Source organism: Megalops cyprinoides, chromosome 6 (assembly GCF_013368585.1).
Source record: "Megalops cyprinoides isolate fMegCyp1 chromosome 6, fMegCyp1.pri, whole genome shotgun sequence".
NCBI lineage: Eukaryota > Metazoa > Chordata > Actinopteri > Elopiformes > Megalopidae > Megalops > Megalops cyprinoides.
In genome coordinates, this window is record NC_050588.1 from 13,979,964 (window position 1) to 13,994,839 (window position 14,876).

General features: G+C 49.3%; 1 protein-coding gene across 4 annotated transcripts in view; it reads right to left on the bottom strand.

Annotated features, from left to right (window-relative positions):
- Nucleotides 1-2,888: 2,888 nt before the first annotated feature.
- Nucleotides 2,889-14,876, bottom strand: part of srgap2 (SLIT-ROBO Rho GTPase activating protein 2) — a 100,747-nt gene continuing 88,759 nt past the window's right edge. Inside the window, exons 18-24 of one of the 4 annotated variants that reach the window (XR_005005012.1) lie at nucleotides 14,234-14,458; nucleotides 10,484-10,563; nucleotides 9,755-9,953; nucleotides 9,016-9,168; nucleotides 8,323-8,641; nucleotides 3,127-6,720; nucleotides 2,889-2,936 (exon numbers count right to left, since the gene is read on the bottom strand). Coding sequence is in view for 2 of the 4 variants with exons in the window: in XM_036530301.1 (XP_036386194.1) it covers nucleotides 6,232-6,720; nucleotides 8,323-8,641; nucleotides 9,016-9,168; nucleotides 9,755-9,953; nucleotides 10,484-10,563; nucleotides 14,234-14,458 (1,465 nt within the window). In the remaining 2 variants the exon portion in view is untranslated. Of the gene's footprint in view, nucleotides 6,721-8,322; nucleotides 8,642-9,015; nucleotides 9,169-9,754; nucleotides 9,954-10,483; nucleotides 10,564-14,233; nucleotides 14,459-14,876 lie in introns of all 4 variants that reach the window. The other 3 variants (XR_005005011.1, XM_036530302.1, XM_036530301.1) reach the window with 3 other exon arrangements.

Genomic DNA, 14,876 nt, shown 5'->3' on the forward strand with positions numbered 1-14,876 from the left:
GCTGGCTAGCAGCTGTAGTTAGCATTTAGAAACTACAAAAAAAAAAAAAAAAACACGTTAAAACTTTGGATCCAATAGAATGTGTACATGGTGCTGCTTGGAAGTATTTTGACAAGAGGGAGAATTAGCTAAAACCAGGACACATCTTTGTCTCAGCATGTGCTGTCATACCATCATATTAGGAGAGTATTAAATGACCTTTTCCCTTTGCATTGAAAAAAAAGATACTGTAATACCATCGAGTAGCACAAGTGATACATTTCATACAAGACAGTATATCATGCTGTCATAACAGAGTGCGTATGAAGGCAGATTAAAAACAATAAAATAAGAAATATGTTCTGAAGCAACACAGTACTCTGTGTGTTCACATTTGAACTAACGCTAATTACGTTCGACTTACTCAAGACCACGTTGCCTTCAGTGGTGATGAAATAAAATGCAGTAATGTCCATTAGAGGGCAGCAGAAACCAGTGATACAGTACCGTGAGTGATTCAGATAAAAACCAAGACACTGGCCAAAGAAACCTTCGCCAGGCATTCAGGAGTCTGAATATACTGACGTATATTGTATGACGTATATTGTATAATTTTATAATGGGAATAAAGTTGAGTCAAAAATTAATAAATGAAAACAATTTATACTTATGGTCATGAAACTGAGAAAGGGTGGTGTGTAGTACAATTACACTGCTATAGTATGATATTTGATCATGGCAATGAAGACAGCAACTATAACCAATCCTAAATGGCCATACTTTTGTTGGTAATCATCTTAAATTCTTCATCTGTATTTGATACATCATGAAGGTGTCATTGATTACTGTAGTCTCAATGTAATCTGCCTTCCAAGTTTTTTACTTTTCATATTATGCAGACAGGCACCAGTATTGAAACAGCTTTAAAGGAGGTCGTGTCCAAGGGCCTGGTTCACCCATTCATTTCTCTTGGATTTCTCCAGAGCTGAAGAGGACTTCCCCTCTTCCTCAGGGGCCATTTCCTGCCTGGTCTTCTCTTCCCCACATCTCAGTGTGTTGAGGTATGCCGGGTGTGACCTCATTTCCGAGACAGTGGACTACTCTCCTTCACACTCCCTTTTCTGAATTTAATGTGTTTGTGCTTTCTCTTCCTCTCTGGGGCTTTCCAAGGTTTCTGTATGAGTAAAACATATTAGGTCACGCCTGTTGCCTCCCAGCAAGGGGGGTCTAGCAATCACATCAGCTCACACTATTTATGGCCTATCATACCCCCTTACTATACTGTACAACATTTGATCTTCACAGTATGTTCAGTAAATGCGAATAATAATGGCCTTCAAAGAAACGGAGAAAGCTATGGACATACACACATGCACAACCTAAAATGGGTGTCCTGAAAATGAACTTTTAACAAGAAGGCCAGTGGGCTATTCTACCAACTTGGTTAAAAGAATACATTGGTCCTGTCATGATAATGATTTGCATAGTCTGAGTTTGTTAATCAAATTGAATGATGATCTTTTTTAGTACAGCATTAGGTTAGGATGAGCACAATGACTGGGACACAGGTCTTACGGGACTCAATGACCTCTTCACCTGAACAGCCTCTACACAAGAGATGTTCCCATGGATAGAGATCCCAGTTATCAGAATCTGCCTCACCCTGAATGTTCTGTCCCTGTATTGCTGAACCTGGAGTATTGGTGTGGACTGGGAGCTTGTGAGTATTCATTAGCTGTGAAACCATTGCTTGATGTATTCCAATACTATACATACTGTATGCATATTGTTTTATAAGACAATCATTGTAAATCAAAAGCTTCTTCCGACATGCCTCTTCATGAGTACTCATAGAGAGCAGCACTCATCTGAACTTTATCTCAGCAGTTATCTCTTAATCTTTAGTCAGATCAAAAGAGGAGACTACAAGGGGGAATCTAGACAGTGAGTACTGGGCTCTGTCTGTAGTGATCTGCAGAGATCACTGAGGTGCAGCTGACATAACAGCTGAAGGTTGTGAAGTTAATTCTAAAATGGCACAGTCATCGTAAAGGTATTCAGTTAGCTCCATGATCACATTCACAGAACACAATGAACACTACAGGAAGTATGTTTATAGCAAGCAATGTTTATTTAAAAAAAAGTTTACTACAAGAACTACACATATAATCATATAAGGTCTATTTGAGAGTAAACTACTATTGCTATTACTGTACAATATTGTACCAAAAAATGTACCTCTGTAATGTACAACATTGTATATACAAAGTACATTTCAACACAGGTTTCTTCAGGTAATATAGAGACATTTGAATGGACAACTATAAATATATTTGACATGACAGTCTTTTTTAGGTTTTGTTTCAATTTAAATGGACAATACATATTTAATAATAGTTATGATTAAAAAACATCCTCACTCAACCTATTCACAAGCGCACAATGGTAATTTCAAGTGCATCGTGAAATTTGACTTGATTTCCTGAATGGAGGGGAAAAAAAGAAAAATCAGGCTTCTGTGAACAGCATGGTCTTGAAAACAACAAAAACTACAAAACATGGTCCATGAGCGCCTATTGTATAATGGAAGTTAATGCTTTTTTCCCCCCCCTACAACCCCAAAGGACAGTTTCCAGTTACATAACGAGGTAGGAAAACACCACAAAGTGAATACCTCCTACCACATAACTACACCCAAAGTTATTAATACACACACACCTGTTAACATCTACTGAGGATGCAATGATGATAGCCAAACTAGTGGACATCTGAGATAAGCAGTAAGTCAGAGGAATGACACCACAGAGGAAAATGGGAAATATTACAGAAATATGTATTACAGAGAGTGGATAGCCTTGCCAAGGGGCATTTTCCTTTTACTCAAATTGCCTGGGTTCCTGGACCCTAACCCTAATGCTAACGCTACAGCTGCAGTAACAGAGACCACTGCGCTGGACCTGCTACGGTCGCAGTATCAGAGAGCTGTGCACTGGACCTGTTACGCTCGCAGTATCAGAGACCACTGCACTGGACCTGCTACGGTCGCAGTATCAGAGACCACTGCACTGGACCTGCTACGGTCGCAGTATCAGAGAGCTGTGCACTGGACCTGTTACTCTCGCAGTATCAGAGACCACTGCACTGGACCTGCTACGGTCGCAGTATCAGAGAGCTGTGCACTGGACCTGTTACTCTCGTAGTATCAGAGACCACTGCACTGGACCTGCTACGGTCGCAGTATCAGAGAGCTGTGCACTGGACCTGTTACTCTCGTAGTATCAGAGACCACTGCACTGGACCTGCTACGGTCGCAGTATCAGAGAGCTGTGCACTGGACCTGTTACTCTCGCAGTATCAGAGACCACTGCACTGGACCTGCTACGGTCGCAGTATCAGAGAGCTGTGCACTGGACCTGTTACTCTCGCAGTATCAGAGACCACTGCACTGGACCTGCTACGGTCGCAGTATCAGAGAGCTGTGCACTGGACCTGTTACTCTCGCAGTATCAGAGACCACTGCACTGGACCTGCTACGGTCGCAGTATCAGAGAGCTGTGCACTGGACCTGCTACGGTCGCAGTATCATACAGTGCTACTTGTGGAGTGAATGCTGCAAAGCTTTTTTTATTTTGCTGTTGTTCCAACATTCCTTTCCAGTTTCCTCCCGCCAACTACAGCCATCTGTGTAAACTTGTAAAAGTTTGCACAACTGTTGCAGAAACATAGCGGGGTGTGATTTTAACTCCCTCCCCTGGTCAGGCATGGTCAGTGTAGGCTTGGCTCTTCTGTTCTGATAGGGTGGTCACTCTTAGTAGCCAATAAGAAAGCCTGAGCTATGGTTTTGTACACAGACCGCAAAATGTGGTCTGGAGGACCATTCAGGGCCCAACAGTATGCCCAGATGAATTCATACAAATGTACGTGCAGCACACACCTCTTTCCCTTTAGGTGTTGTGGGGGAGGAAACCTGTGTATTCAAGGAAATAGGAGACGTTCCATAGCAATCAGATTAGCCTCTTCTCCCTTTAGAGAAATACATATTTCTGTTTTTTTTCTCCACTGTAGGGAAGACAATATATTTAATGCAGGTAAGTACAGTACATCCAAATACACATATGGCGAATATTTTCAGATGCAAGGCTGATGCAGAGGTGGTCATGAAATAGTCCATGAGCGTCGGTCATAATCACCTCTTTCTTATTCGACACCCTCACAAAAACAGAGCAAGAGCAAGCACAGAAAAAACAACAAGTGACTTGTAAAAGCACGCCTGCGAGGCTCCGTATGATATCTTTGAGGAGAGGACTGGCTCGAGAAGCTGTAATGACGTGTAGGCAACAGCATGAATTCCGATGGCGATGGTAACAGTCGTGAGTCATTGTCACACTGAGCTCTATTCACTTACGCTCCAGGGGAGTATGGCCTTTTTTTTTTTTTTCCTTGAGGGACACTTTCCTGTCACTGAACAGACATTCCTGCACAGTGAATTCAGTCTTTTAAGTGATCCAGTTGGGCACGCACAAGGTTTCAGACAGGACAGAGGGGCAGGCGACAGTGGGGTTTCCCTTTCAACACTTTATGGTGGGTTTTTTCAGCTTTGATCAGGATGTACGGAAATCCAAACACACACACACAAGCGCACACACACTTGCACAAAGGGGTTTATCATGTTTGGCTCCTCAGACTGCTGATCAGCTGAAAAACAAGAAGGGAACTTCATGATTATGTGCTTCCGCGTAAAAAAAAAAACAGCGCAGTCTGACGAATGGCGACACGTTGAGATTGTTCATCTCCAGTTTTCCAGTTACCATGATTATCACACTTACACAGAAAAATATCCTTTTTTTGCTTCCTAATTGTATTTTATTTGCCGGCTAAAGGACGTCTACAGGACTGTACAAAAAGCGGGTTGTTAGGAGGCGCTAGCTACCGATCTCTGATCTGTGTGAAATCTAATGGCTTGTACACCCGCACAGCTGTTGTAATGTCGCCATGCAGTTAACCTGAAAGAGCCAGAGGCGTTTTGAATACACATTGCAGAGCGCGAGTGATGGCTGGTTCCCCCTTTTTTTTTTTATTCCAGAGGTTTTTGAGACCGCGTTGACCGTCGCAGGTGAGGAGCTCACAGTACAAGGGCCTGAGAGAAGAGGCGAGTTAAAGCACGGGGAGAGCGCGTCTGCCTAAGTCTTCCCTCTGACGCAAAGCCAGCCACCGCATGCCACAGCCTGAGTCGTGCGCTAACGCAAGGATTGGAACGTCCAGAGCGCCTCGCAGTCTGTTGTCATTACTGATTACGCTGCCAAAGTTGGCCAACCTACGGAGCAGGGAGAGATCCAGAAAAGCGGCATGCCTGCTGCTGTCTCTGTGCTGGTGTTACTGTAAGGAGGAGACCGGCATATGCTTTGCACGGGCTCTTTTACCGCTTGGCACCACTTTTTGCACTCGGTCAAGTAAATCCGTTCCCTAGAAATGAGATGTGGGGGGAGGGGGGGAGAGACAAGCGCCCCTCTTTCCAGCCACATGATCAGATTTGTTTGCACTGCAACAGGTTCCCACATACAGTAACAGGAGGCTGATGGCCACATACAAGTATACACCAAATGAACAGGTTTCTGTTACTTCACTGCAACCCAAAAAAATTGCTTTACTAAAATGACGATTGGCCGTTTGGTCTCATGTCCCATGAAAAGGGAGTCCGGTCTAAACTCGAGTCCATTTTTTCTCTCAAGGCGAGCCCGTCCAGCTTTGCCCCCTTTGAGCCTCAAATCAAAGAACCCGCACATTTCAGGAGCGTGTCTCCACAGCAACCTGAGCCGTCTGTTCATGGCCCACTTGAGCTGCGAGGCCTGAAACACACAGTGCCCACACTGCCCAGTGTCCACAGGCAGTCTCCCCTCTTCAAAGGTCTCGGCCAGGGCAAAAAAGTAAGGCTGATTTCTCAAACGTGCTCGTCTGTGTGTATGCCTTTTTAACTCACATACACGCACGCAAGCACTTCACATCGACAGGAAAGAAGAACTGCACCCAGTTCCTCCAGGATTAGTTAGCTGATTAGCATGGGAGTCCATGGTGATCCCTCCCAAAAAAAAAAAAGCCATGTGTCAACATCTCTGAAAGAGCGTTGGGAATTATTACTTAATAGTAGGGGCTCCCCCTTGCGGAGAAAGGCCAGGCAAAAAAGGTGGGCAGCCGGACCCCGTGGAGGGGGGGGGGGTCCTCCCAGGGAAGGGCGTGTGGGGGGGTCGGCACCGCTCACACAGGGCACGACTTGTCGGTGGGAGGCGGCGGGGGCGGAGGAGTGGGCGGGATAGTGGTGGTGGGGGAGCCCATGGCAGGGCTGCCGCCGGAGCTGCTCTTGGGGAAGACCACCGGTTTGGGGCGGGTGGCAGGTGGGCGGGGCTCGCGGGAGGAAGAAGAAGAGGAGGAGGAGGAGGAGGGGGATGGTGAGGGGGCGGGGGCCGGGGCGGGGGCGGGTGGGGGCGCGGGCCCCTTGGAGGCGCTCTTGCCCGGGCGGAAGGTGCTGGGCACGTCGCTGGCCGAGCTGGAGCTACGCTGCAGGGGGTGCTGGGGGGAGTCGGCCTCCTTCAGCAGCCGGGAGTGCAGCGGGCTGGAGGGCTCCGACGCCCCGCCCTTCAGCTGCTCCAGGGTGTCCAGCACCACGTCCGGCGCGTGCTTCACGCTGCTCTGCCGCTCCAGCTCCCGCAGCTCGTTCAGCGCCGTGTTCATCGTCGCCTCGATGTCCTGCAAATATACCGCATCCCAATTCACCACATCCCCACACAATGCTAACACAGCTACATGCAGTACCGCACATCCACCCACACCTACACACAGAACCACACGTACACATCCACCCACACTGACACACATCCACCCACACCTACACACAGAACCACACGTACACATCCACCCACACTGACACACACATCCACCCACACCTACACACAGAACCACACGTACACATCCACCCACACTGACACACATCCACCCACACCTACACACAGAACCACACGTACACATCCACCCACACTGACACACACATCCACCCACACCTACACACAGAACCACATGGAAACTGAACCCTGATGCCAAGCGCAACCCTACTGAACGCTATGCATATATTAAAGGAACAACAAAAATGTTCAATATGGAGACCAAGAAGGCACCATAACATTATGAAAGTGAATGGTGTTCTGTTTAGGAGTGAAAGGGGGGCAGGGCTGTCTGCCACGCGCGGAATGCAGACGACCTCTGATACTCCACACTCACCAGGGACACACAGTGTTTTTCCTACACCCTGAGACTTCCAGCAGAAAGCCACTTCAAATGAAGTCGGTCGGGGCCCAGATTAATAGCGCTCGCCAACCCGATCTGTGAAACAGTGGCTGAAATGTGATGAGCGCGGCGCTTAGAACATCGGGCTCTGATTGAATTCCCCTGCATCAGTGATTGGCCCCGGTGAAGCAGGCCAAGAGGCCGCGAGACGTCTCTGCCTTAAAAGCTTTTCTGGAACAGGATCAAGTTCCAGCACTTGTCAGCGCTTGCTGCCGAAGACGATTAGGCCGTGACAGGGCTTGACTGACAGTAATACACACATCACCGGTTCAGTAAACTCCCGACGTCTTCAAGTCCATTTCCATGTAGAGGACTGCAGTGTTCTTAATAGTGTTCAACACTCAAAGGCAGTGAGGGGTGGACATAAAGGGGGGCTGTGTGCTTCTGAAGGTTCGCAATTGAATGAGGATTGAGAGGAACAAATACAGATTTCCCCAACCACACATAACAAGCTTGATTATAACAGTACCATTTTTATTAACTAGACAACAGCTGACTTTACTCTTGCCTTTGAAAATGGCAAGCTGGAAAATGCTGCGCCCCCTGGTGGCAACCTTAAGCAAAGCATAATGGTTACATCTGATGAGCATGTTCGAATGACCCCTTTGAGATTACATTACATTACATTATTGTCATTTAGCAGACGCTCTTACCCAGAGCAAATTACATAGATTACAGTTTTACATGTAATCCATTTATACAGCTGGATATTTACTACCAGTTATGGGTTAAGTACCTTGCCCAAGGATTGCAGTGTCCTGGTGGGGAATTGAACCATTGAACCATAACCTTTCAGTTATGAGCCCTGCTCCTTACCACTACGCTACACTGCTGTCCATATAATATAATGACTGTCTTATCATCACCTGTCGGTCACCTGACTGGTACTGCTTAGTGCTGAAAGGCTTCAGAGGCAGGGGCTGTAAAACACCACAGGCAAGCATGAGTATGTGTGTCTCAGACCAGCATGCATAGCGTGGGAAAGGCAGGCATCGGGGCCCTGGGTACCTGTGAGCTGTGCTCCACCTGGGCGATCACCTCGGGGTCCAGCGGCCGGTGGTTGCTGAAGCTCTTGGAGCGCCCCGCGGTGGCCGCCTTGCGGAACTGCGGGCTCTCCACCTTGGTCTTGAGGGAGGAGTGGCGGGTGATGGAGTTGAGGACGCTGTGGGCGCTGACGGGCCGCTTGTCTGGCCCCTCTTTGGGCAGGCTTCCCACCGGCATGGAGGTGGCCCTGATGCCCGCCGCGGCCCCCGAGGAGCCCTCGGCCAGGCCCTCGCCCGTCCTGAACGTCCTCCGGATGCTGCCGGACTCCGGCCGCTTCCTCATCCTGGAGAAGACAGGAGAGGGAGGGGGGAGAGAGAAAGGGGGAGAGGGAGTGAGAACACGGCAAGAACAACTGGCCAATCCTGCTGCATGACTCAACACACAATTATGCTAATCAACCCTGAGGGAAAAAAACAAAAGGACACAAATCTTTGCCAAAAGGTATAGCTAACAATCACATCATTGAAATACAAGCTTGTTTTTACACGCAGCCATTATGGCAACGCACACAACAATTATAATTATGCTGATGAGACATTCCGTAGGTGGCTTTTTAGATAACAAGTCACGGCAAGGCATTAGGCTCTGAAGGCAGACAGAGATATTCCTATAGATAACGCCAGCTCTGAAAACGGGCAAGGTCTCTCAGCCTCTCACTTGTTGAGGTTAGCCAGGTAGATGTCTGCCACGTGGCCGCCGGTGGGAGAGCTCACGCTGCCCCTGGTGGACACCTTCTCCTCCGGCAGGGCGGGGTCGGGCGGTGGCTCCACTTCGGCTTTGGGGCTCCCTCTACCCGTGTTCCCGTCCTCCCTGGGGCACAGACACGCACAGACACGAGTTGGAGCTGTGAGTCAAACCCGCAACCCCTGGGGAGGGCCTGTCCAACGAGCCACTGTCCCAGTAACCTTGCAAACTCCTCCATTACACAGGCTTCTGCATCGAAATGCAGGGCAGCTGGGCGTCTTCATTCAGACACTTCATTCAGAATGAATGGAATGAATATAAATGGGAAGAGCAGCGCTTACAAAAATCAATGAACTACAGCAAGGGTGGCCAAATGGGAGACTGGAGAGAAGGTCTGTGCTTCACACAAACCCTAATTACTGAACAGGATCAATTAGATTGAACTGTATGTGTCCTCCAACGGCCCGTTTTACACAGAGCGATCTGTTAAACATTACCAGCGCGCAAAACATGAGAGTAAGTTCACTTCACGCTCATTTTACACAGCATTTATACCCATGAAAATTTTACACAACATCCATTTGTCTAACTGATAATTATTCAATGCAAACTGCAAAAGATTCCACAGAGCTTCAACAGCTGATCCCGGAGCAGTTTTTTTTTTTGTCACTCCTGAGCAGCGGGATTCTCCGCTGAACCCGGCAGGCCTTACATGTCCTGGACCACGATGTACTGATGCGGCACCAGGCCGTCCACCCCGTTGTGCCGCCCCTCCCACCAGTCGTCGGAGGCGCGGTGGTAGAGCAGCAGCGACGCCCCCTTTTTGAAGGACAGCTCGCGGGCGCTGCGGCCCGTGTAGTCGAAGCGGGCGATGGCCTCGACGGGCTCCGACTCTGAAACGACCAAGCACCCTGGATTTAGCCGGAGAGGAAACAGAGGCGAGAGAGAGAGAGAGAGAGAGAGGCGGGTCAGGAGCAAAGCGGGGAGGGGTTAGCGCAGCAGGAGATCACTCAGGACACAGGGCAACACGACGGAGCGCGCTCGTGCGGGTACCTGCTAACACGGGCAAGCCCGCTTTGCTGGATCTCTCCTAACAGATGCAATCCCGTGAGGCGGCTCTTTGCAAGACTCGCATGAGCAACCGACAAAGGAAACACTCTCAGACAATGTGATGCTTATAATCCCCCTGCCCACCGGAGAGGGATCAACTTGCCGGATGGAGACAGGAGTTTTGATAAGATCAGCAGTGCGACTGCGCATCAGGATGAGCCTGTGAGGGAGCGATGTAAGCGCAGAGCGCGGAGGGAGGGAGCGAGAGCACGGCGGCGGGTGAGAGCGTGAGATTTCACAGCGGGGCGCGTGTGACAGCGATCGTGCGTGTGGGGGCAGGGGAAAGGGGGGCAGGGGAGTCCAGGGGAAAAGGCCTCTCCTCTCCACTCACCGTCGTCGCTGTTGTGGAGCTCGGAGACGGTGTCGGGAGCCGGCTCGTCCACCAGGGGGGGCTCGCCGTGAGGGCTGTCGCTGTGGGCCACAATGGGGGACAGAGTGAGTGATTCTGGCCTGAGATGCAGATGGCTGGTAAACACCGGCGCGTCCACAACAGTAACAAAACCCTGCACAGCCAGACTGCTGGAACACACCAGCGCACGAACAGCACAGCGGCGCGCGGCGGCCGATCGGCGGATCGAGAGCGGACGCAGCGAGGTCACGGGAGGGCGCCGCCCGCGGCAGCTGAGGTCTCGGCGCCGGGGCAGAGGGCCCGCGAGAGCCGATCAAAACAGCTCAGATCAGACAGACGGCTCCCTCGCCGCAGGCGGAAGCTCAGAACGCCGCGCGCCCCGCGCTGCTTTGAAGTGCAGAGATAAACAGAGATAAGAGCATCAAAGGCAGGCTGTCTCCGGCCGCAGCGGCCCGAACAGAGGCTGGACTGCGGTCTTTCATCACACACACACACACACACACACACACACACACACACACACACACACACACACACACACACAAGTGTTACGCACCACAGGGCAACTTCATTGGGTTAAAAAAAAAACATCATTCCAGTGGCGTTCCAGTACAGTCAGTGCTGTCTCCTACATTGCTCACGCTGTCTTTGGCTCGGAGCTGGGAAAGCAGGGCATGCTACAGAACCCTCAGGTGCTGGGGAAACTGAAAGGAGGTGGTGGGGGTGGGAGGGGTGAGACCAGGTAAAACTGTGTCTAACTGTCTCCTTGTGTAACACTCCAGTAATTAACTGCATCAAATACATCCCAGCCACTAGACTTGTTCCCCCAGCTGGATTTAGAGTATGCTGGTGATTGCTTGACTATTTTCTGATAGATATTAAAGACATATTTGAATTTTTCTGTCCTGAGGCAGTGTATATGCACACCGAATACCCTGGCGAAAGAGTATCAGGACATGCGGTTCAGATACGGCAGGAACCGCACGCAGAGACGAACAGACTCCTGCTACCTTCAAACGGCACTGACAGACAGCCTTTGAGCTGAAGTTTACAAACAACCTAATTAAAAGGATTTGCTCTAAACCTCCTTGAGAGTCACTCAGCAGCGAGGTTAGGGCTGAAAGGAAATGCTGACACAACGCTGGTTTAGGCTTTCCCGTCGGGGGATTCCCGCTCCCCGGGTTCTCGGCACACACGCGTCATCCGCTGGTGTACAGAGCGGGTTTAAATGGCCTGATGGAAGTGGAAGTGACTCAAACACCGCATGACCTCATTTCTGCTCCAGCATTTCTTAAACGCTTCCTCCTCCAATAACTCTAAACGGTCCCGATTCTGCTCCACCGAGTGGTGCAACGCTTTTACACTCCAGACCTTCGCAGGAAACGCTCACACTTCTCGTGATCCAAAACATGTGGCTTAAAGGACTGGTTTCATTTTGACTCCGTCAAGCTACTGAATTCAATCAATACAAAAGCTCAATATATGTTAAACAGTAAGCAACACAGTAAGTATAGCGTGTAACTTTATAGCCACTTAGCAATACAGTGTGATTTTTTTGGAATGACTTCCTATAAACCCTCATGTGAGGCTTACAAGGAATGTGTTCACATCCCAGGAAATGGGTCCACACTCTGACCCCCAGCTCTTTAGAGTGACTGACATGTAAGTGAAGCAGCGAGACTCCTCAGGCATAAGCCCTGTTTAGAATGGAACAACCATGTAAGTCTCCAAGTCTAAGCAGGTATCCATTCTCCATGACCCTGTTAGCGAGTGGATCCATTCCAGCAGTAACACTGGAGGGGGTTGTGGTGCCGGGAGAGAAGGGGGTTACAGAGACAGATTTATGGATTTCCACGGCAACCATCCTTTTCCTGCCGATGATTTGGGGATTGGTGTGGTGGGGCTTTGGCCCCTGGTTTCCTACGCTTCGGCGAGGCCGTGCGGGGGGCTTTGATGTGGACGCTGCACTCTTTGGTAAAGCAATCCTGCAGCCTCCCAGGCCCAGATGAGCCTGGCCGCAAAGGCCCCAGTAGCTGCAACGCGCCTTAATCCTTCTCCCCGTGGCTCAGGCAACAGCCCCTAAATCACCACCCCTACCCGGTCCCGCGTTCCCCACGGGAACCCCCGAGGAGGGAGGGTGGGCGGGCCACGGCGCCGGGGTGCGTGCTGAATCGGACCTCCGTTTCTCCTGCTCTGGCCCTGCCCCGCGGGCAGACAGAGGGCCGCGGCTGCACTTCATAGGGCCGTGCTCTGGGGGGGGGGGGTGTCGAGAGGCTGCTTTTATGGCCGGCCCACGCGCTGCTGGGCTCGTAATTTCCTGGACGTCTCATGACGCGCTGTAAAAAGCGGCTGGACTGCAGCCATAGAGGACCCCCGGGCCTGACCCGCGGTAGAGATGTTTTTGTCATTATCTGCTGGCTCGGCAGGCACCGTCTGCACAGAGCCCTTACAACGGTCCATCTTACACATTCTACGTAACACATTCTCACTTGAGCGGGGAGCAAGGGTACAGAGCTAAACTGCTCCATTTTCTCTTTGGCTGAGGCCCTTATCCGGGGTGACAGAATTTACACTGCACACATGATACTAGGGCTATGCGATATAACCATTGCAATATATCACATAGCTATTTTTAGCGCAATAACAGCTATCCCAAGTATGTGGCTTTAGGTTTATTCCTGTATTGTTTTCCCTTTAGTCATACCTGATGCGGGAGCACACCTCCAGTTTTCCGAGGCCACGTGAAATACCTCCGGGGGGAAAAATGTCACTCGTATCTATTCAATGTTGATATCACAGCAACAGCACTATGCTGCTTCCATGTGGTAGACAGAAACACATGGCTACAAAGATAAAGAGTGAAAACATGTGCTGTGTGTTTTTCAAAGCTAATAGGTAAGTTAAGTTAACCAACATATAGATACAAGTGATATTTTTCTGCCCCAGAAGCATTTCACTGAACTTTGGAGGTGTGCTCCCGCATCAGGTATGACTAAAAGGAAAAAAATACGGGAAGAAACCTAATGCCACATACCAGGGATAGCTGTTATTGCGCTAAAAATAGCTATGTGATATATCTCGATGGCTATATCGCACAGCCCTACATGATACATTCATACATCTGCACATACAATGTACAAACTCAGGTAATGTACAGTGCCATACTGTACATTACCCGTACAGTACAGTATGTTTCTTTATTTTATTACTATTTTACGCATTTTATAATAGCAGTAAAGACATCAAAACTATGAACTAACACAAATGGGATTATGCAGTGACCAAAAAGTATTAAACAAATCAAAATGATCATATATTTTAAATTCTTAAAAGCAGCCAAAAAATATTTTTGAAAAATACTTTTTTTTGGAAAGAAATTCATACATTGGCATTACCTTCAGTATTTATATCTAAGAAACAAATTTCAAGTATTAAAGGCTTTAGATCAAAATGTCTTTAAATGCATGTTTCCCATTATCTTAATCCGGAGTGTACAAACATGTGACTGGTACTGTACTTTGCGAACAAACTAGCTCAGAACAATGGATTTGAAGCCATAGCATTCTGATGAGAAAGCCTGTTCCATAACTGATATACTGCAGAGCCACCATTCAGACAGCAGCGTCTGCTCCACTGTACTGGTCCAGAGCTCAACTCCCTGAGCACCATCGGCGCCCACATCACAGCTCCTAGCTGTGTGGCGTCTGCCCCGTTTTGTGAGTGGACTCTTACCAGTAGTCCTCGGCGGCCCCTCCGCGGTCATACACGGGCCCCTCCAGCTCCCGGGGCCCCGGGAAGATGCTCTCATGGTGGATGATGATGGTCTTGATGAGCTCGTTGACGTGGGCCTGGCAGGACACCTGGTCCTGGCCCTCGGGGACGCACATGAGCGTGGGCCCGAAGCAGATGGCCAGGTTGTAGGGGTCCATCATGTTGTCCTCGCTGTACTGGGAGAGGCTGCGGACACAGAGGCCGTTGCGTCAGTCACTCCGTGACACAGTCGAGGACCCCTCCCTCGCGGGACACAACAGCAGTGTCTAACAAGTGACCTAAACCCATGGCTCACTCGCTCTCTCTCTCTCTCTCTCTTCGCCTACACTCAGAGAAATTACCTCACGCTAGAAGCTACACGACACTATTAATTTGCTTTCTATCCTTTTCCATGGTGAGATACATCAAATTACGTTTCGCTCATTGTCCATTTATACAACCAGAGTTTTACTGAATCTATCACAGTTAAATATCTTCCTCCAAGAGAGCAACTGCTTTTTAAACACCTGGGACTGAAACCCACAACCATCTGGCAATAAGCCCAGTTTCCTAGCCATTCCTCCAGAGCACACAGAACCTCATCAGTACAAAACCCCTAAACCAG